This window comes from Rattus norvegicus, chromosome 16 (genome assembly GCF_021556685.1).
Source record: "Rattus norvegicus strain SHRSP/BbbUtx chromosome 16, alternate assembly SHRSP_T2T, whole genome shotgun sequence".
NCBI classification, from domain to species: domain Eukaryota; kingdom Metazoa; phylum Chordata; class Mammalia; order Rodentia; family Muridae; genus Rattus; species Rattus norvegicus.
In genome coordinates, this window is record NC_141549.1 from 35,077,738 (window position 1) to 35,098,791 (window position 21,054).

Genomic DNA, 21,054 nt, shown 5'->3' on the forward strand with positions numbered 1-21,054 from the left:
AGCCATCTCAGCAGCCCTACCTTCCTGTTTTTTAAGATCAGTGCCTTGCTAATGCTATGACAGCTCCTGATATAGTGCCCTCCACCCCCAACCATAACATAATTCGTCGCTGCTTCATAACTCCTTTTGCCACTGCTAGGAATCGTCATCTAACTATTGGATGTGCAGCCCCTGTGAAAGGGCCGTTCAACCTCTGGCAAGGGGTCGTGACCCACAGGTTGAGAACTGTTTCTTAAGACCTTGCTACGAGGAATGAAACTGAAGATTAAAGAGGTTAGGAAGGAGTTGTACAAAACAACAGCAGCTCTCTGTGTAGAGGACCTATAGAGGAGAGAACAGACATTTTTCTAAACTGCGAAAGGCCTTTTCTCATCAGGACAGTCGCCCACTGGGCTCACGTAGGCTCATTCTATCTAAGCGTCTTACTAATTACATGCATGTCCAGGTAGAAGTTTCCAGAATACAAGCCACTTGGCTGAGCCCTCAGCCTGTCACTAGCTCCTATCAGACATGAGCTTCTTGATCTCTGCCGTTTGAGATGAGTGCTTACACAGTAATAAAAGACACCCTCACTCACACACTGGGACGGGTCTGCGGCCGTAAATGTGCGATCTGTTCCGTGGATCCCACTGCAGGCCTGGGTCCCACTCCAGCAGCAACAGCAGCAGCAGCAGCAGCAACGGCAGCAGCAGTAGCGCCTGACGGTGTAGAGGCGAGTACAGTGGTGGCCAGGAGAGGGGGTGGGGGGAGAGGAGGATTCATCGTCTAATACAGGAAAAGAAAAGGGGGAGGGGACACAGAGGTCATTCATTTATATCTTAATGAAAGGTATAAGGGAAGGAGAGTCAGAGACCGACCAGACAGAATCCATGCACAACAGAACCATCGGGTTACTCCACATGAAACACCCTTTTTAAAAGTTTATATTAGGGCTGGAAAGATGGCTCAGTGGTTAAGATGGCTGCTCTCCCAGAGGTCTTGAGTTCAACTCTGTAATGGGACCTGATGCCCTCTTCTGGTATGGATAGCTATAGTGTACTCATATACATAAAATAAATAAACAAACCTTAAAAAAAAGTTTATTTTAAAGCTACATCATCCTTTTTGGCAAACAGATAAGCCTTGACAGGAAGGGGAAAAAATGAAATGACTGTGTAGAAGTTTAAGATTAATAACACATTGAAAGTACAGAACCAGGGCTGGAGAGATGGTTCAGTGGACAAGAGCACTGGCTGCTCTTCCTGAGGACCCATATGTGACCCCCAGTACCCACCTGGCAGCTTTGAACCATCTATAACTATAGGACGACATGATTCAACACCTTCTGGCGCCTAATGGCATCAGGCATGCCCGTGGAGCACCGATACAAGTAGGCAAAGCATTCATACACGCAAAATAATAATTAAAAGTGAAAAGTACAGATTTGGACAGGCATGGCACCACCTTTCAAAGGAACTACTATAGTGTTACATTGCTGGTGAGAATTGATTTTCTCCTGGGCTTTTGTAACCTGAAATGTAAATACGTCACACTGTGCTGTATCATCGCTGTACTGCCAGCCATTCCTCCTGCCCAGTCCTTTTGACACCTGATCTTCCCAGAGCCAAGCCATAGCAAGCCATAGTTACGAGCCTACTGTACCTTCCTTAGCTTTTCTTCTTCTTCACTTGGATAGTTTTTGAAATTGAGGACTATCAAGCCTGCTAATCTTTAATACATACACCAGTGAGAAGCCACTGGGTGCTTTATGGGGTTCTGCCACAGGGCTCTGTGTCTTCGACAGTCAATGGAGCAATTGTTACCTTCTCATCTACAAACCCCAGATAACTCTCCAGGGACTGTATACTGACACTCTTGGGAGAACAGGAACAAAAAGCCTGACTGAACCCCTACCTCGCCTTCCCTGAATCTGAACTACTAGAGGTAAAAACTGAATCAGGGGGAACCAGAGAGGCAGGCAGCAGGACACAACTAGGAGACAGAAATAGCCTGTGCAAAGCAGGGCTCCAGTCATTACATTTCAAATGTTTGAAACAAAACTTGAATCCTATCAACACTTACCTACGAACAGTGCTCAGCTGCAGACAGCCATGTTTCTAGACCGGCAACTGGTTTTTATGTGTCCTACTTAATTTTTTGCTAGCGTGGCCTTCTGTGAGGACTTTCCCACACGGCAACAGACCATTGAGCACAGAAGTAAATGAGGCATGGAATCGCTTACAGAGAGCCAGCCTGGACAAGACGGGCTGTTCAAAAAGTCACGAGGTCACTTGCTGCTCCCCACACAAACGGCAGCAGTGAGGTGCATCGTGCTCTGGAACGCCATGTTCCAAGTGAGGCTCAGAGCCCCGACCCTTTCGGCAGAGGGTCAAGCATTCTTTCTGTTTGGCCTACTTCCAGTGACAGAGTAGAGAGAGGTAAAGATAATCCAGGCAAAATGGTGAGAAGACACGATCTGAGCCATTCAAAGATTACACCATGTCAGAGGCTTAACAGGCGAGATGGGTACACACAGAGGGATATAGAAAAATGGGGGGAGGGGGGAGAGCTTGGCCTGGTTACCACTTCATTCTTTCTAAACCCAGTCTCAAGACAGTGTGTCCGTGGAAAGACAGAAGGCAGAGGACAAGAAAATACAATTAAAAAATTTAAAAAGAGCAACTGGGATAAATAATGTCTTAGAAAGAGGTAAAATAAAAACAACATCTATTTATGGATGATTAAAGAAAAAAACCCAATTTTTACATTTTAACATAATATAAAGAAGGGTCACAGCTTATTAAACAGTAACCAAATGTCATTGCTTGTAAAAGGAGAGAAGTGAGGCATTGAGATATGACAGAAAAGGGGACATTCAGACAGTCAGACAGTCAGACAGACAGAAGACAGACCCAAAGCTGGTGTCTAAGAGAAATACAGTCACCACTCTGTGGTAGAGATGGTCTTTAGTAACACCAGGCGGATTTTCCTTTCTCCCTCTCTGCACTGAATGAATGTGTGTTAGACAGAGGGAACGCCTGATTAAAATCAGAGCCCTCTATGCTGCTTGGTTCTGTGGGCTGGGAAATGACGGGGCTCTCTGAATGCAGAGCTGTGATACACCAGGAAGCTCTGTGGATTGCTTTATAAACAGCCTCAACTGCAGAGATCTGGCCCAGTGGAAGTTCAAAAGGTGAGCCCCCTGCACGGTGCTGTGGTTCGTTTGCGATCTTGCAAGTCCTGACATCTCTATTGAGAAGAACGACAACCTTTCATATACTCAGACCTGACCTTTCATATACTCAGACCTGACCTGGAGACCTGCCTATCATGCTGGAGACTGAACCAGCAGAGCCATATCTACCCTCTACCAGCAAAAAGCCACCCACAGGCCATCGGGTCCCATACTGCTCAACACCAGACTCAGGAGTGGCTTGCCCACATGAAATGACCATCCGTTGTGATGCCCAGGTTCTGTCCCCCTACGCAACTAACAGGCCTTGCAGAAGCAATGTAATGTTTCCTATCAGAAAAGACAACGGATTTATACCTTGGACAGCCTGTCCCTTTCTAGACTGTGTACCCAGGGACGAGGTGTCCTCTATCTCAGTAGGAGCTGATGCAAGACACTGGGCACTAGATATTGTAAATAAGAACTTCACGTATGTGGATGTGAAACAGACCCTTCCTGGCATGATTTCCTCCTCTTCCCTTTTCACGAGACCAGTACAGGGTGCAGCTAGACCTGGATTTGACTAAGGCTGGGAAAACAGTATGTTTTGATCCTGAGGCCGAGGGCTGAAGGCCTTCTGACTACTAAAGTGGTTTGTGTTGGAATTATATGCACAAGTTCTAGAGACCATCAAAGGCTCCCTTGCTTTCCAATGTCTCTTATACGTACCTCTTCCTCAAACACCTCACAGAAAACGAACCCCGTGGGCAGACGCCTTGTAAAAATCCCACAACCCATCACTGTTGCTGCTTGATCACCTACTCTCCACTCACCCACCTTCAACCCAACACGCCAGCATCCCTCAATAGTCCTCCCCGGATACAGGATCTCAGGCACAAACTGGTCCAAGAGAGGCCAGGTTGCATAAGAGTGGACGTCAACGGTGTTGCTATTTTGAGCTGTGTTGCTGTGTAATTTACTGTTTCACATTTAATCTCTAAGACAGAGGGGAGATAGCCCTACAAGTTAATTGTGTGAATTAAGTGGTGTCTCTGTCCTTATAATAATTAGCAATGGTGTGGACATTGCCTTCCCCAGTGCACAGGGCATAGGCAAATGTCAATGAGTGGAAGGCAGTGTTACGATTAAAGAGGTTTGGAGTCAGGGACTGGCTTATTCTTGTTAGACACTGGCTCTGGCTCCCAGCTTTGCAGCCAGAAGGCATGAGCCCCTCAGTGAACACTGTGATTCTAAAAACGTTCTGTGCCTCTCACTGCCTCTTAGGACAATAAGGTTTGGATCTACAGGTTTCGATCCCTGAGATGCTATAGAAATTTTCTGTTGTTGCTATGGAGGTCCTAAGCTGGGCACAGTGGCTCCTGCCTGTAATCCAAGAACCAGGAAGGCTGAGGAAAAAAGGATCATGAATTCAAGGCCAGCTTGAGCAACATGGTGACCAAGGCCAACCTGGGCTACACAGCTAGACACTATGTTGAAATCTGAAACAGGAAAAATATAGAATAAAGAAAAACATTTGTTTATACCCTACCCCTTACCCTGGCTTTCACCTCTCCTGTCAAAAGCTTCCCTCCCACATCCCAAAGCACCAAGGTCTGTGGTCTCCACCTGTGCCCTACTTCCTTGTTCCTGTTGGCAGAAGTGGTGGTGCCACTGTGTATTGCCTATTCTGAGGCCTGACATCACGTAATGTTCTTTTGGGGTTTTTTATTTGCTGTTTGAGATAAGGTCTCACATAGCCTAGGACTGCCTACACACACACACACACACACACACACACACACACACACACAAACCATAAGGATGTACACACACACACACACACACATACAAACCATAAGGATGTACACACACACACACACACACATACAAACCATAAGGATGTACACACACACACACACACACACACACACACACAAACCATAAGGACATACACACATACATACATACACACACACATACACACACAAACCATAAGGACGTACACACACACACACACACACACACACACAAACCATAAGGATACACACACACACACACACACCCCACAATCTCAGAAGGCAAGTACTTAGGAAGTAAAGGCAGGAGGATCAGAAGTTCAGGAATATCTTCAACTACATGAGTTTAAGGCCAGCCTGAGTGATATGAGACACTATGTCAAAAAGGGGGAGGGAGAGAAGAAAAAAAAAAAAACTTAAACAGGGTTTTCGTAAGGCAGTATTTGGCCTTTAACGAGGTGGCTGTCTCATGCATGACCTTCTGCAGTTAACCACACCACACGGGGAGTATCAACAATTACTAATTGTTCATTGTGTACATTCCTCTGCCCCTAACCGGAGACGTAGGACTAAGATCTTCAGCCTCCTCGTCCCACAAACAAGTCAACAACGACAAGAAGCAACTATTATTAATAGGCTCATGCCCGAATCAACAGCTGTGACACTACTCCCGCTCGTGACGGAAGAGATTGAACATTCTCACTGCTGCAAGTGAAAATGTTAGAGACATATGCTCATAAATGACTCCATTCTGCATAAAAGATTCAAAAGTCTCCATTTATGAAAAAAAAAAGCACTGGAGATAATTTACATTTTCTCTTGCAGGGGTGACATTTACTTCCTAAACATCCATAACATGAAAAGCCCATTTTTTTCCTACCAAGCTACATACTACTGCTGTGAGAGCAACATCTCCTGAAATACTTGAGATTTCAAATAGAATTCTCATCACGATTAACTGGAGGTACCAACGGTGAGAGGGCCTCATGGGCTACTGAGAGTTTCCTGTGCAAAACCGACATTAAACCCCCAGCATGTCTGCCAACCTACCAGAGACTCTGAGATCTACTCTTTTCTCTGGATGACAGAAAAGCCTGTTTATAATTAGTTTTTCATTAAATGGAGCTGGCGCCCAGTAGACAGTGTTTAATAAATCTCTCTCGCTTAATATGCAGCCTTTCTTATAAAAAACCTAGGATAAAAATGACTGAACATGAATTAATTATATATGCTCTCTCGTGGCCTATTCCATCGATTTGCCCCTGAGTCAACCCCCAGCAAAGAGCTGGCCATCTACTATATTATAAAATTTTCAGTTCACAGGGGCTAAAACCCAGCCAGCCTTGTATCTTTTACACTAATTAATTTTTCTTAAGTCAGCCTTCCCTTTCCCCCTTAAGACATGGAGTTAAGAATGCTTCTACGCACGGGAGTCATCTGGAACGGAAATGCACTGAGGCTGTATGTGTTGGTGGGAAAGAAAAAGAAGTTGCTCCCTTGGAGATTAGAGGGCAGGATGGGTTACACAATTTGGCTTTAGTGAAACCTCTGTGGCTGAGTCTTTTGGAAACCACATTTAATAAATGTTAACTAAAATTCATCTTTTCCCCAGATGAATCAAGGCCATGCCTCCTTCACAAAGCAGCTGTATTATCAAGGAAGCTGTAAGCTCTCAGGGAGCATTTAAAAAAAGAAAAACAAACCCAATAACTTTAACCTGTGAGTAGAACAGGCCGGCATCCATTTAAATAGAAGAACATGATTTATTCCATGAACGTTTTCAGAAGTCTAAGTGAAGTTAGATACTAACAGCAGTTATTTATGCCCTGACTTGATTTAAAACTCAGCTTTTAATTAATTATGAAAGGTATCAAGCCAAAATTAATAATGAGAAAAAAGAAGACGATAAAATTAGAATCAATATATTGAGTACTGTCTTGTACGGTCCTGGCTACATCCTGGGCATATACCCAAAAGATCCAATGTATGACAAGGACACATGCTCCACTATATTCATAGCAGACTTATTTATAATAGCCAGAAGCTGGAAAGAACCCAGATGCCCTTCAACAGAGGAATGGATACAGAAAATGTGGTACATCTACACAATGGAATGTTACTCAGCTATCAAAAACAATGACTTCATGAAAGTCATAGGCAAATGGATGGAACTGGAAAATATCATCCTGAGTGAAGTAACGCAGTCACAAAAAACCAGACATGATATGTACTCACTGATAAGTGGATATTAGCCCCAAATCTCGGAATACCCAGAAACAATCCATGGATCACATGAAGCTCAAGAAGAAGGACGAACAAAATAGTCAAAGGAGGAAATATGGAGACAAAGTGTGGAGCAGAGACTGAAGGAAAGGCCATCCAGAGACTGCTCCACCTGGGGATCCAGCCCATATACAGTCACCAAACCAAGACACTATTGCAGATGCCAAGAAGTGCATGTTGATAAGAACCTGGTATACTTGTCTCCTGAGAGGCTCTCCCAGAGCCTGACAAATACAGAGGTGGATGCTCGCAGCCAACCATTGGACTGAGAGTGGGGTCCCCAATGGAGGAGTTAGAGAAAGAACTGAAGGAGCTGAAGGGGTTTGCAAACCCATAGGAAGAACAACAGTATCAACCAAACAGATCCCCCCAGAGCTCCCAGGGACTAAACCACCAACAAAAGAGTACACATGAAGGGGCCCATGGTTCTAGCTGCATATGTAGCAGAGGATGGCTGTGTAGGACATCAATGGGAGGAGAGGCCCTTGGTCCTGTGAAGGCTTAATGCTCCAGTGTAGAGGAATGCCAGGGTGGGGAGGTGGGAGGGAGTGGATGGGGAGGTGGGGAAAATCCTCATAGAAGTGGGGATGGGGGGCGGGAATGAGATAGGGGGTTTCAGGAGGGGAAACCAGGAAAAGGGATAACATTTGAAATGTAAATAAAACATTCCAATAAAAATAAATCTAGCAGAGGAAAATATCCTTACAACACACACAAAATCTACAACCTAGAAACAAACCAGCTGCTTAGACGCCGCTGTGACTGGTACTGGCTACCTTCTATGGCGCGCTCACCTACCTTTCTTAGATAGCCCAGCCTTCTATGTAGGGATGGTGCTTCCCACAACAGCCTGGGCCTCCTGCATCACTCAGTCATCGAGAAAATGCCCCGCACACCAATCTGGTGGAGGCAATGAGGTTCCCCCTTCCTACGTGTGTCTAGGCTTGTGCCAAGTTGATAAAACCCAATCAGCAGAGGTGCTGAGGCTGAAAGATGCTGAGGAACAGTCTCAGGGTCACGTGACAAATAAAAAGGTTGAATGAACTGAGCTTCAACCAAGTCTTTCCATCTCAAACCGAAAACCCTTCAATGGACCACACTGTTTCTCTGAAGACCAGCAAATACTACAGATGCAGGACCGGGGAAGGCGGGACCTAAATCCAGACACCAGGCAGTCTGAGTGAATGATTTCTATCTTCGGTCTATCCAGTGCTGGAATAGTCAGAAATAGCAAGTCTGAGAGTGTAAGCGAGACATCAGCCTGAGTGAGAGATTTCTCGTATTTTCTAGTTCCTTGCTGCTCAGTGGGTTGTGATTTCTGGAAGCAAGGTGGCTGTTTTTCTCTATTACCTACAGGTGGATTTGCTTGTTTTTCTTCACAGTTATTTTTTTTTAATATCCGTCTCCCTTGACTGTTATGATTCTCCAGGTCAGCATCCCCCATTCAGATGTCTTTATGCAACTCATGTTCAGAAGAAAAACCAACATCCTCTAAAAGACCCTCCCAGGGCAGGAGGGATCTTGAAGGAGCCACTATGAGCTACAGAGGAGAAAAATTAGAGATGAGACCTAAAAACTGACATTTGATATCAATTTATTCTGTGAATAAAGTCAAACCAGTTAGCCTGGGAAGACCCAGGTCTTCGGAATTTATATAAATGTATCTCTAATACACACACACACACACACACACACACACACACACACACACACATACACACACACGATCTGGAAACCCCCAAAAAATAAGGGTTAAGCCTTTGGGAAATCAAATTGAACTTCAATAAAATTAAGTGTTATTTTTCTGAGTTCTCATAGCTTCAGGTCTTGGCGGCCATTAAAGATTTTGTAGGCCCCTGGCAAGATACAGCCTTTTCTGTGAGATTAGCAGGGATCACCGGCAAAAGAGCAGCCTCAGCATCCACCGCGGAAGTTGGCTGGAATGTGGCAGATCATCAAGACTAAACACCTCAGAGAGAAATAAAGACACAGAAATGATACTTACTCCAAGGGCAGCTTGGTAGGGGACGTCGGTTGGGAACGTGAACGAAGGGCCAGTTGTCACTGGGCTGCTAGGGGGTGGGGTCACAATTAACCCAGTGGTGCTTATATGAACCTGCCAAGGAAAAAAGTTTATTAAAAAGGCAGTTGTGCTTTTAATATGTCCACCTGTCTGTCTCCTCCAGCATTCTGTTGTGTGTGTGTGTCTGTCTGTCTCTCTGTCTCTCTGTCTGTCTGTCTGTCTGTCTCTCTCTCCCTGTGTGTGTGTGTGTGTGTGTGTGTGTGTGTGTGTGTACATGTGCCACAGTGCCATGTGGAAGTCAGAGGACAATCTCTGATGTTGGTCCTCATCATCTACTTTATTTAAGACAGGGTCTCTTGTTCATCCACAGTTACTTAATGCAAGACAGGTTGACCTATGGGTTTCTGGGGGATTCTCCAGGCTGCCTCCTACCTTGCTGTAGGAGCATGCTGGGACTATCTTGTGTCTTGGCTTTATCTAACTTCTGTGGATCTGAACTCAGGTCACTATGTTAACATGGCAAGCACTGTACTGAGCCCATCTCTCCAACCCTAGCTCAACAATTTAACACGACAGATTCTCCTGGACAAAGCCACATAAACAAGAGATCTGTATATGGAGTTATCCCGGGAAGGCAGAATCCTTTTCTCTATATTCTATCTGCAGTTGTCTAAAGATGCAATGTGTACCAGATATGCCAGTCAGTACAATGTGCTATACAGAGTGCTGCTGGCCACCATGTAACACCACACCTTGTTTTCCATTGGACCATGAATCGAACTGTTGAGTTAGCCTGGGGCAAACTAGCTTCATGTTCTCATGAGACCCCACTAAAGCAAGTTGTGGCTCAATATTAACCTCTCTCTACTGAGATGTAAGCCCGTGTAAGATTATTAAGGCACTTTTGTTTTCTCAAGATTATCCTTTCTTCTAGCTTTCAACGAGGACCAGCAATCAAAATGGAGCAGCCTAGATGTGCCTATGGTGGAGAATTCATTATAGAACCTTCAAGAAATAATGCCAATCTAATCTAAATTGGGTACAAAGGTGTTCTAAGGTAGTATCTCCATGATACTACCCAAGATTAATTTACTAGAAAGAAATCGAATTATTTAGGTCATTTCATTGCCTCTGATTACTTGATCAGTTTCCCTCAGGTTGCAGGGCAGATACAGCTGAGGAGTATGGGAATGCTACTTGATGCTGCAGACCTGGGGAGAGTAGATATCTCAACAGATGGGATGTCTTTACCTCAGCACAGAGGATGTGCAGTTGGCCAGAACCTTGTTTCACCACAGAACCACAAACATTAGTCAGTCTCCTCTACAAGAAAGGGCTAGGGAAGCAGGAAGAGTTGGGAGAGAAAACAGGTGCAATCAGATGGGCCTTCCTGCTTCCCCTGAGGACAAGGGCAATATAAAAATGCCTCAGAAACATACGACATTATGAATCATGCCTCAGGATATCATTGGTATGGTTGGGGGTAGACCAGATGTCTCCAAGTGCTTTACGGATGTCAGTCAGAGACTTGTGAACATATGTATTGGGGATCCACCTGCAAGTCAAGGCTCAGAAGTTATTTCCTACTTTATACCATTTCAAGCTCAGTCCTCACTCAACGGTCACCAAATACAAGGGGCAAGCAAGCCCTCTAACCCTCGGCCATCCTGGTGATGGTGACTCTGGATAGAACCTCAAGCATGAGGCCACTGACTTTCCTAAGTACCACTGTACCAGCACTCAACTGCCGATGCACCTGTATCTCGGCGCTCTCCTTCAGAATGGAGACACAAGAGAATACTGTCTTGCTTAGTTTTGTTTCTTAAAGGTAGAATGAAAGAAAATCAAAGTTAAAGGTGAGTATGAGTTAGGAAAATTAAAAAATCACGCTAGGGGCAGAGACAGCTTCTGCGACAACTTCTCTTGGGGCAGGTCTGTTTGAAGCAGCCTCTCCTGGTCATTCCCCCATGAACTCATCTCCATGATAAGGAACAGTGTGCACCTCAGGCAGGCAGCATGCACTCAAAGCTTCCTTGTGGACTGAGGGTCCCTCCAAAGCACAGGGTGCCCTAGATAAGTGATGTTTTCTGTAAACCTCAGTGGGAGGATCGGGCAGCACTTCACACACCTCCCATCCTCGGCTAGAAATAACTTCTCCCTGAGACAACACATTACCACTGAAAACAACCAACTGGTTACAGAAGGGAGGAGGGGGAGTGGTGAGTGAGACAGTTTCAAGGAAACAGAAATCATCTTGCTTCCTAAACTACTCAGATTCGAACAAAAATAGCCACACTTTCATAGCCTTATCCCCGGCTGTGGTGTGGCACTGTGACACCTGAGCTCTCTATAGGACACGAGGCTTAGCTAACCATCCTTTTCCTTTTAACTTTCTCCACTACCAAAGACAAAGCACAGCCCAGTATTTTAAATCCCTTCCTGTTCAGTGCTGTCAGCATGCCTCACGTGAACCTGATTCTATTCAAGAAAACCCCGCCGTGCAAATGCTGCTGGTGTTACATCACACACGCAAAACAAACTCATTCACAATGGTTCACTTTGTGTTAGGGATTCTTTACCAACCTCTTCTCCAGACCCTTACTCAGAAATCCATGGAGTCTCCCCAGATTCTCTTCACTTGGTACTCTGAACTCTGATCTGCAATCGAGCTTCATGCTCTGATCTGAAACCCAAGTCTATTTTCATGAGATCACTGACTATAAGAAAGGTAAGAGCATTTCCCTCCCCACCTTCTTTTTAAGCAACTCATCTGTTGAAGGAGCCTTTGAGTGCTTGCTTATATATACCACATGAAATGTTATCAGTGATCAAAGTGAAGGCGCCCCCACCCTCCTCACACTAATGTCCTGTATCTGTGCATGTTCTATTTTTCTGCACTAAAATCAAAAGTTCTATAACTTATCACTTGAAACAAACAAACAGGTAAATAAAGCCCATACTCTCATTCAGAGTAAATACATTTAATTCCTGACTTGCTATGTCAATCTAGAGCTGTTGAACAAAATAAATAACAACAAGCACAACAAAAGAAACCCCAACTTTTAATAAAATTAGCCAGGAATGGCCAATTTTTAGTCTGCAATGCCACAGAGATCTTATTAAACTATGTGGGAATTTCATCTTTATATTTTAAGGAAAAACAACCCCAAGCTACATTGTGGAAAGAACCTGCATGAAATAAAACGATACACAAGCCTACATGGAAATTCTTCCCACTTTGTCAGGCCGCTTTGGACAGTGCTCTCTGACCTCCAGGGTGAGCTTTGAAATGCAGCTGTTCTCTAAGTGGATAATGACATAGTTCTTGCCCTCTGGGAAAGGGCCACAATTAGATCCACTCTGTAGACAGAAGAAGGCCTTCGTAACGGACGTGTGTATCCTATATATCTCATTACACAGTGTGCCCAAGGGTCTAATAATACAACATCCCACAATCAATTGTTAAATGAGTGAGTGAGTGTTTGCAACTGGCCTATGCATTTTTAACACGCAAACACCGCGTGGCCGTGTTTTAAGATAGTCCAAAGTCTTGATGAATTATGGAGCCTTTTAAAATTGCAAGGTCAATTTCTAAGTGGAATGCTCCTTGGTTGTCTTCTTGCTCTATTATTTGGATGGGGAACCTAAGTGCCAAGGTGCCAGACGCTCCAAATGTCCTGAGCATCTGGACTGAGGACTGCAGGTGTGAACAGAGGTGGAGTTTGTAGCACTGAGAAGTTTTAGAAACCCGAGTGAACGTGAACTTGTAAGCGACACTTTTACACACTTTATAGGTTCTAATACTGCTTCTGAGTCCTTGCCTTGGGATGAACTCAAGCTCGCATTGCCTACTACACGTACTATGTACTGTTCTGCTTTGAATGTGAAATGTCCCCCACATGTCCCTGTGTTTGAACACCTGGTCCCGGGATGGAAGCGCTGTGTGGGTCAGTTATGACATCTTTAAAAGACCAGCGCTAGAGGGAATGGATCCTTGGGAGAGTGGGCCATGAGGCTCGGTAGCTGGACCCCACCTCCTGTTCACTCTTACCTTCCTAAGCGTGGATGCAATGAGCCTTCTCAGCCTCCTGCTCCTGAAACCCCCCCCCCACCCTTCCAACCTCCCACCCCCCAACCCCCCACCCCCCAACCCCCGTTGTCATGTCTTCCCACATCTCCCTGGATCTGCAAGCCAAAGCCAGGTATTTATCACAGCTGTGAGGATGTCACTAAGACAAATATAAATGAGGCAGCAAGGACAGCCACCGTCTTCAGGGATTTTACCGTCAGCGAAAGCAGCTGGCGAGCCCACGCTTTGTCAGCTGACCCTGCCCATGTACCTGAGACGGGGCGCTGCAGGAGAGCCCGGAGAGCTCGCTGATGCGGGCTGCGGCCGTGGGGTTGCTGGAGCTGATAAGCACAGGAGGGCTGATCTCCATGGAGTGGCGGTTCTGGGACGCCTGGGAAGACTTGTTGGCCATGGTGAGGGAGGTGAAGGAGTGTCGCTTCCTGGTGTTCTTCTTGGTATCGGAGTGCTTTGAGGCAGAGCTGCTCTGCGCCGCTGTCGCTGAAGGGCATTCTGCAGTGTCCACTCCTGGTACCGGAGGCTTATCCCACTCTATCAGCTGCTTGGCAGCTGAGTTAAACTGCAACCGGCAAAGCAACACAAGGTTAGACCGTTCTCAGCGGTTCAATGAGAGCTCCTTCCTCCAAGTCTTTTAATCTATAATTCAAAGCCACCACATGAGTATTTGCATATGCATGTAATGTTTCATCCATGTGAGATGTCTTTCTCGATGTATCTTTGTCACAGGGAGATATCAACCGAAGAATAAATAGTTCCAAAGTAAGACTGAAAGGTAAAGGCATGTTTCTAAGGACTGGGGGTTTGCAGTAGGCAATTTTGGCATTTGCTAGTAATAAAGATCTCAGCTTACTAATGAAGTTTAGAGAGGAGCAACAAAAAGGGCATAAGTATTCATCTCCCTGGACGCTGGTCCCCAATAATGAATGGCTCAGGGCTGAACGACGCATGAGTTTGATACAAGCAAACAAGATAATAAAAGAAGAAAACCGCTCAATACTGATGTGTGTGTCCCGAAACAGGTTGACTCCCCTTGTTTTCCTCTGCATAGTTTAAGGGAATCTCAGAAAAGTCAGTTGAGATCCTCGCCATTTTCTTGTTGCTGATGTTTTTTTACTTCCTCAGACAGTCTGTTAGCAACCCATGTGCTCAAACTCATAGCAAGGGAAGATCTGGAATTCAAGTCTAGATGGCCTGCTAGCTCATCTGTCTGAAGTCCCCGTGTAAGGTGAGAGTGCAAGGGGACACAATACATGTGCTGGACTGATAAGATCAGCAGGAAAGGGGAGAACATTGGCCTTTTGTTTTCCCTCAGGTAAAATGAAACATTTCCGGAAAGGCCTTCAGGATGAAAGGCTGAGTATCTTAGAAACTCTCTCGATGAGAAACTGCACAGTGCACAAAAGGAAGGAAGAAAGAAAGAAAGAAAGAAAGAAAGAAAGAAAGAAAGAAAATAATAATACTGAGATGAAATACAGGAAACTTAAAACGAACCCCATGCTTCTGAGAGGTGCTACTGAGGACAAAAGAGGTCTTCCCCACATTACACTCAGCCCCGCACAGCTAGATTTATGTGAAGTAACAACATCTAATGCCTTTATCTATCTCAATCGTTCAAATCACGTCTTCTCACCTTGTAGATGAGTCCCCCCCAACGAGGAGAGGATATCCTGCTGGTCAATATTTAAAGGGGAAATAGAACCTGCTTCCCCAACAGCTACAACACAGGGTCAACCAGGGCTGGGTAGCCCAGGGCTTCTGTAATCGACTGGTAGTTTGTTCCTGTGGCTCCGGAGACTCAAGGTCAGGTGGACTGTCTGACATAATTAGTGGGGTAAACCTTTTTCAAAGGTAAGCAGCTCTTCTTTGGCCTTTGAAAAAGAGTGTTCATGGGATCAAGTTTCTAGCATAGGCAACCATCCCTTACCATCAAGTAGATGAATGGCAGGAAGAAGGGATGGGAAAGATTGGAACAGGACGTACTTAAAGGTACAGGAGCATTATAAAAGGGAGACCCACTTGGAACATGATAATGGCATTTGGTCAGGACATCCACAATCTGTAATTCCTACTTTGATCTAGATATCTCCCTCTTCAGGGTAGGAACACAAGGGAGTCAAATGCCCTGAAGAAGTAATGTGATGTTGGTTATTCTGCTGGGAGGCACAGCTCTGAGACCTTCAGTGAACTTCCATGAGCCCAGTGAGGCAGAGTCCTCTTTCCTTTCAAACAAGCAGACTGAAGAGTTACTTCTCTTACCACTCCAAGCTCAGAGTTCAAACGAAAGGCAACGCAAGGCAAGGCGAAGCAGTGCCCCAGCAAGGCAGGAGCAATGGAGTTGGAAAGTCCTCTTCTGTGCCTATTCCTATACCACAAATCCTCCCAGCAGCTACCTAAACAGCACAAGAGAGTCTGAAAGCTCGGCTCTGCGTGCCTGTTCCGTTGAGTAGGAAGTCGGATAAACTAGAGATTTCTCATGGGAGTCAAAAAATTAATGCAGGAGAAAATGCATCTATCTGATACTACATTTAAATGAATTCTGGGGCCAAACCATAGGCTCTATTAGCTGTACCTGTTCTTTTTAAAATACACTAATTTCCACACTTTGTCTATATACATGGGTGACTATATGTATATGTATATGTATATGTATATGTATATGTATATGGGTATACAGATGTTAGGGTACATTTGCAGGGGTTGGCTCCATCCACCAAACTTGGTTCTGAGACCAAACACAGGTCATCAAGCTTGGCGGCAGAGACCTCTACCTGCTGGGACATCTCTCCCGACCCCTGTGTTTTGAAATGTTGTGAAATATTCCCATAATCTCGTCAAGGTTGTACCTAACCAAGTGTCAACTGCAACTGTGTTGATATTGCTGGTTTCCATCTGCTGTGCTACGATGTAAATGTCTTGCTGGTCTGTGGTGAGTATAACACTGAGTCCCTCTTACGTCTTTTCCCACTTCCCCCTCCATGAAGTAAACACAGCCTGAGAACACCCTATGGAGAGTAAACTGCTTGATGCTGGAGATTTACTAGGAGAGAAGCAGTCAGAAGGACCACTGACTTAAAAGCAACGGGGGTGCTTTCTATAATTTCAACTTTTGTTCCCCGTTTGACATTTATCCCCATCACTCAATGAAGCAAACGCTCTTTCCTATTAATTGTGGCAAAAGACCGTTTAATTCTATACTTGTCCATCAACTCTTCTCCCTCCCATTGTCAACAGACTCTTGCCTACCAGGCACAATACTGGCAGGAGTGAGCTACATATGTTTGGAGGGCGCAAAACCCTCACCTAGAATACAGTGGTTTGCATAAGCAGGAACTCGTGGGTCCAGCAGGGTGTGGTTGAGATAGTAAACTGGCAAAAGACCGCAACTCTGGAGCTGGCACAGCTATTGGCCAACTCCATGGCGGAGACAGTTACCGTGCAGCCTACTGATCAAACCCCTCATGCCCAGTGAATAAATACAAGGAACCGACAACTTTAATGCTCCTTTAGCTCTCTCACTCTAAAGGGACACAGCTCATTTCCTACTTCATTTCTAGTCTTCTAAACAGCCTAGTGCATTTCCCCTGCATTTTATTTTGACACATGGCAGTAATGTTTGCTAGCGAGATGTTGTCATCCTTTAAAATTTAGAATTTTTTCTGGAACATCAGAGGTTGGCGCTAATAGCATCTTCCTCCCCCCCCCCCCTAAATTCCAGAGAAAATCACAAAGTGAAAAGCTACAGAGCGGACATCAGGTAAACCTGGCAGGAAGTTGAAATGCCGCCTGCTGTCTGACTGAACCTTCGTAACAACAGGGAGCCAAGGATCTGACAGCTTTTAATAGAATTTTGATAAAATTTAAGAATGCCTGCTTGAGCTCAGTGGGCGTGGGTTTCCTCTGACATTTATCTCGGGGACGTGACCTTTAAAGTCAAAAGCACACTCATGACCTGCAGAACAAACCCATGCCCCACAAGACCTACCTGGCTTGTGATAAGGACCTCACATATAAGGCTTAAGTTGGACACAGTAAAACTCAGCATTCTGGAGCTAAACGGAAGGGTGCGAAGAGATTTCCTGATCTTAAAGTTCTCACGACCTTTTACATTTTTTCCCTATTATTTTGCTAGTTTATTAACTTTTGTGGTGCCAGGGATTGAGTGCGAGGCCTTATACATCCTGGGCAAGTTCTTTGCTACTGAGCTGCCCCTCTAGGCTTCTTATTTATGTTTTTGAGGAAGATCCTCAAGTAAATCAGAGAGGAGATACTGATAAAAATAAGGTTAATGGGTTGGGGATTTAGCTCAGTGGTAGAGCGCTTGCCTAGCGAGCGCAAGGCCCTGGGTTCGGTCCCCAGCTCTAAAAAACAAACAAACAAACAAACAAACAAACAAAAAAACCAAAAAATAAGGTTAATTAAGATAAAACACCTACCCTGTCCCTACCCCCCAAAAAAGGGAGATAGTTTTGGTAGTCACTACTTCGTAAGAAGTTTTATACAAGGGTAAGTCTCCAGCTTTTGGGATATTACACAACACCCATCTATTCTTCCCTCTCTGCTGTGAAACACAGCCTTTATAAATCCAGGTTGTAAAAGCAGCCCTTCATCATTCCAGCATCCAAACGTCCATTGTTCCTTCCCCAGACAGAGCCAACATTTGGGAGAAACCAAGACAGAAACTCAAGCCCACTTGCAACTCCTTAAAAGAAATGACAGCATAGTCCCCTGTAAACGCTCCTTAAATAACTACAGAATTCAGATCCCCTGTTAGTTTTTTATCTTTCTCTCCTCAGTTTGGGTAACAAGTTTTTGGGCTTTGGTTGACCAGACATTAAAACCAAACTCAACTTTCATTTACAATACAAGGCCGATACATGAGAGACTGAGCAACTGTGAATTCTATTACATTGAAAGGGGACATCTGCTAAGCTAGGACTCCATTTAAGTCTCTACAATGTTTGTGATGAATTAAAAAAAAAAAGTCTCGTAGAATTATCAAGGGAAGGGAGGTCTGCCTCTGGGCTAGCACTGGGCAACTTAAATGTAATATAAATCTTACAGATAATTATGGTGATCAATATAAACAAAATATTATCACTTCAACATATAACTAATCCAAACCAAGACACACATGCAAGATCTTGCTTTCAATGGTACCAGGTCTTTGAAGCAGAGGTGGGTCAAGCATTCACATGCCACGTCTGTGTGGCCTGGCCACATTTCAGCTTGCTCAGCAGTGATGAGTGTGTACTGGTCACTCAGCTCTTGTCCCTCAGCACTAAGAAATCACCTGGACAAGAAGCACTCATGTAAGCAGAGGGACAATAAGCAGCAGGGGCCTCGAACCTCATTCCAGCTGCTAGGGAAAGGGGGTTTGCCAACAACTGGCATACCCAAGGGGGAGACCTGGAGGTCGGTGAGCAGCTTGTCATAATGGCCTCAATTTTATTAGGACCGGCTGTTAGAACATACATACATACATACATACATACATACATACATACACACACACACACACACACACACACACACACACACACACACAAATCAATCAATCAACCAATCACTCAATCAACCAATCAGAACTCTCCTTCTCAGCCTGGTTTTGAAGGGTAGGTACAAAGGAAAGACACATGTTTAAAAATCTAAAACAAATTTAAGTTTAGGAAGGCTACTGTTGGAGAACCACAGGAAGAGCCTTGAACTTGAAGTCAAAACAGGTTAGCCTAGGGTCAGGTCTCTGTGCTCACGGACTGAGTCATTACTTTGTCCCGACTTGGGTCTTCTTGGCTGTATAAAGGAAGGGTAGCATAATTCTTGTGTACCTCACACAGAAATAAGTATAGCCTAGCATGTTCTGCAGCCTGGAAAATCCAGTCCAAATCCGTATTACTGTCATGACTCAGAACCCAAGCTTACTATTCACTTAGTCTGTCGCCCGGGGCAAGTCACCTTTTCCCTACGTGCTTCCAATTTCTCTTATGTAATATGAGGTTGGGTTTAATGAACTGTAAAGTTTTATTCCTAAGTAAACTTTTCCTCACCCCAAACACAAACGTCCCCTACTCAACAGGGAAACCTCTCAGTCAGGTCTAGAGACCATGGGCCACGAGTGAACAGACTCAGAACAAGTGGAGAGTGAGTGAATTCATTGTGTGGGTTTGGTTTTTCTTTTTTCTTTTTTTCTTTTTTGTGACTACTGCAAGCCAAGCCCTGGCTGGGAAAGAGCGGCCCACCCCTCTGACTCATGAGAAGAAAAGACTTGGGAAAGAGAACAGGTTCCTAACAGTAAGGATAGGAGATGCATACTGGCAAGTCAGCAGAGCACAGGCAGGTGAGTCAATAAAGGCCAGACAGCCCAACTCTGGGTGACCCAGGGAGAGCGGGTAAGCCTTTCTAGAGCAACCACTTAGTACCATCTGCCGGCTCTCTCCTTGGAAAAAGAAAGCCAGAGAATAAGCTTTGAGGAAATCTCCTGATTCTGTACCTTACCAAAAGCATTTGCAGGTCGAGCGTAGGAGCCATCTCGGGGTTACACTTGGGTGGTCTCTGATGGGGGAGGGGGAGAGAACTACAAAGCACATCAGGCTAATGAAAGACCTTGCTGTGTTTTCCCAACCTGTCATCAAACCAACACTCTGGAAAAGAAAGGAGCAACAATAATGGAGGAGGTTCCAAACAGTGGTAGATGTGACTCAGGGGACAGAAGGAGCGCCAAGAAAGGAGAGTTAGTGACAACCAAAATGGTGATTTAGGGCCTGGAGGAGCCAAGAACTGATGACAGAGACAAGCAGGCAAAGACAGTGAGAGGAATAAGGGGACCCTTCGAGCATTATGGAAACAAACAAACAAACAAACAAACAAACAAACAAACAGCAGAGATATGTTAGAGCCACAAGCTGAGGTGAACAGAATCATGTCATGGATTCCTCAGGAGATACAAAGGCAGATCACGTTCCCACATTAAAGGAGAATGAACCAAGGGAAAGGAAGTAAGTGGCACGCACAGCAGACAGAAAAGAGAAATGATGTGTGAGATGAAAGGCCTGGGGAAGACGGCGAGTTCACAGCCAGAGAAGCTGCTCACAGCCGACGCACAGAAGAGCTTACAAGACAGACACAAGCACAACCCCAGCACTCGGGAGGTGCTGGTCCCTACTAGTTCTGAAGCAATACACCCACAGCTAATCCCAGCGCCGGGGGGAGAGACCAGTGCACAACTTTACGGCTGATATCGGTTGATGTCCGTGTCCTCTGGGAACCGGCAATGCACGCCGCCTGTCTGTGTCTCTATCGTAGGTACATACTCACGTCGTAAATCAGAAACACCCATTAACCAGGAGGATACATTCCAACAACACGTTTTACTTTCCAGAACCTCATTACCAGACATTGGGAATACCTCTATCCCAAGAGGTACAGAGCATGGAATTGTCATTAAATTCTAAGTAAAATTTAGTCAATGAGGAATGACACGCAGACAGAAATTCCACAGCAATGTGTACGCGGCTAATAAATCAGTGAGTGAGCATTCCCCATGTCCTAGATTCCTACAGTGTGAGAGCGAGGGGATGCATGGGGGTGGAGGAGGAAGGTAGAGGTTCCTCGCAGGGCATGTGTGCTTAGCCCAGGTTGTGGTGTATGGGAGGTTTTTATTATAAAACGTAACATTGTTTCATACCACTGAGGAAAAGACCTTTCTAGAGCATTCTAT

At 45.0% G+C, this 21,054-nt stretch overlaps 2 protein-coding genes across 2 annotated transcripts in view; one reads left to right on the plus strand and one right to left on the minus strand.

Moving 5' to 3' along the window:
- Erich1 (glutamate-rich 1) overlaps nucleotides 1-21,054 on the plus strand; it is a gene marked incomplete at its 5' end in the record, with an annotated part of 52,793,804 nt that overhangs the window by 4,207,178 nt on the left and 48,565,572 nt on the right.
- The window catches only part of Sh3rf1 (SH3 domain containing ring finger 1), a 165,719-nt gene that overhangs the window by 28,806 nt on the left and 115,859 nt on the right, over nucleotides 1-21,054 (minus strand). The window contains exons 5-7 of one of the 2 annotated variants that reach the window (NM_198764.2): nucleotides 13,594-13,899; nucleotides 9,236-9,346; nucleotides 578-765 (exon numbers count right to left, since the gene is read on the minus strand). In NM_198764.2, coding sequence (NP_942059.1) covers nucleotides 578-765; nucleotides 9,236-9,346; nucleotides 13,594-13,899 — 605 coding nt within the window. Of the gene's footprint in view, nucleotides 1-577; nucleotides 766-2,061; nucleotides 2,129-9,235; nucleotides 9,347-13,593; nucleotides 13,900-21,054 lie in introns of those variants that run through there. The other variant, XM_087588311.1, reaches the window with a different exon arrangement.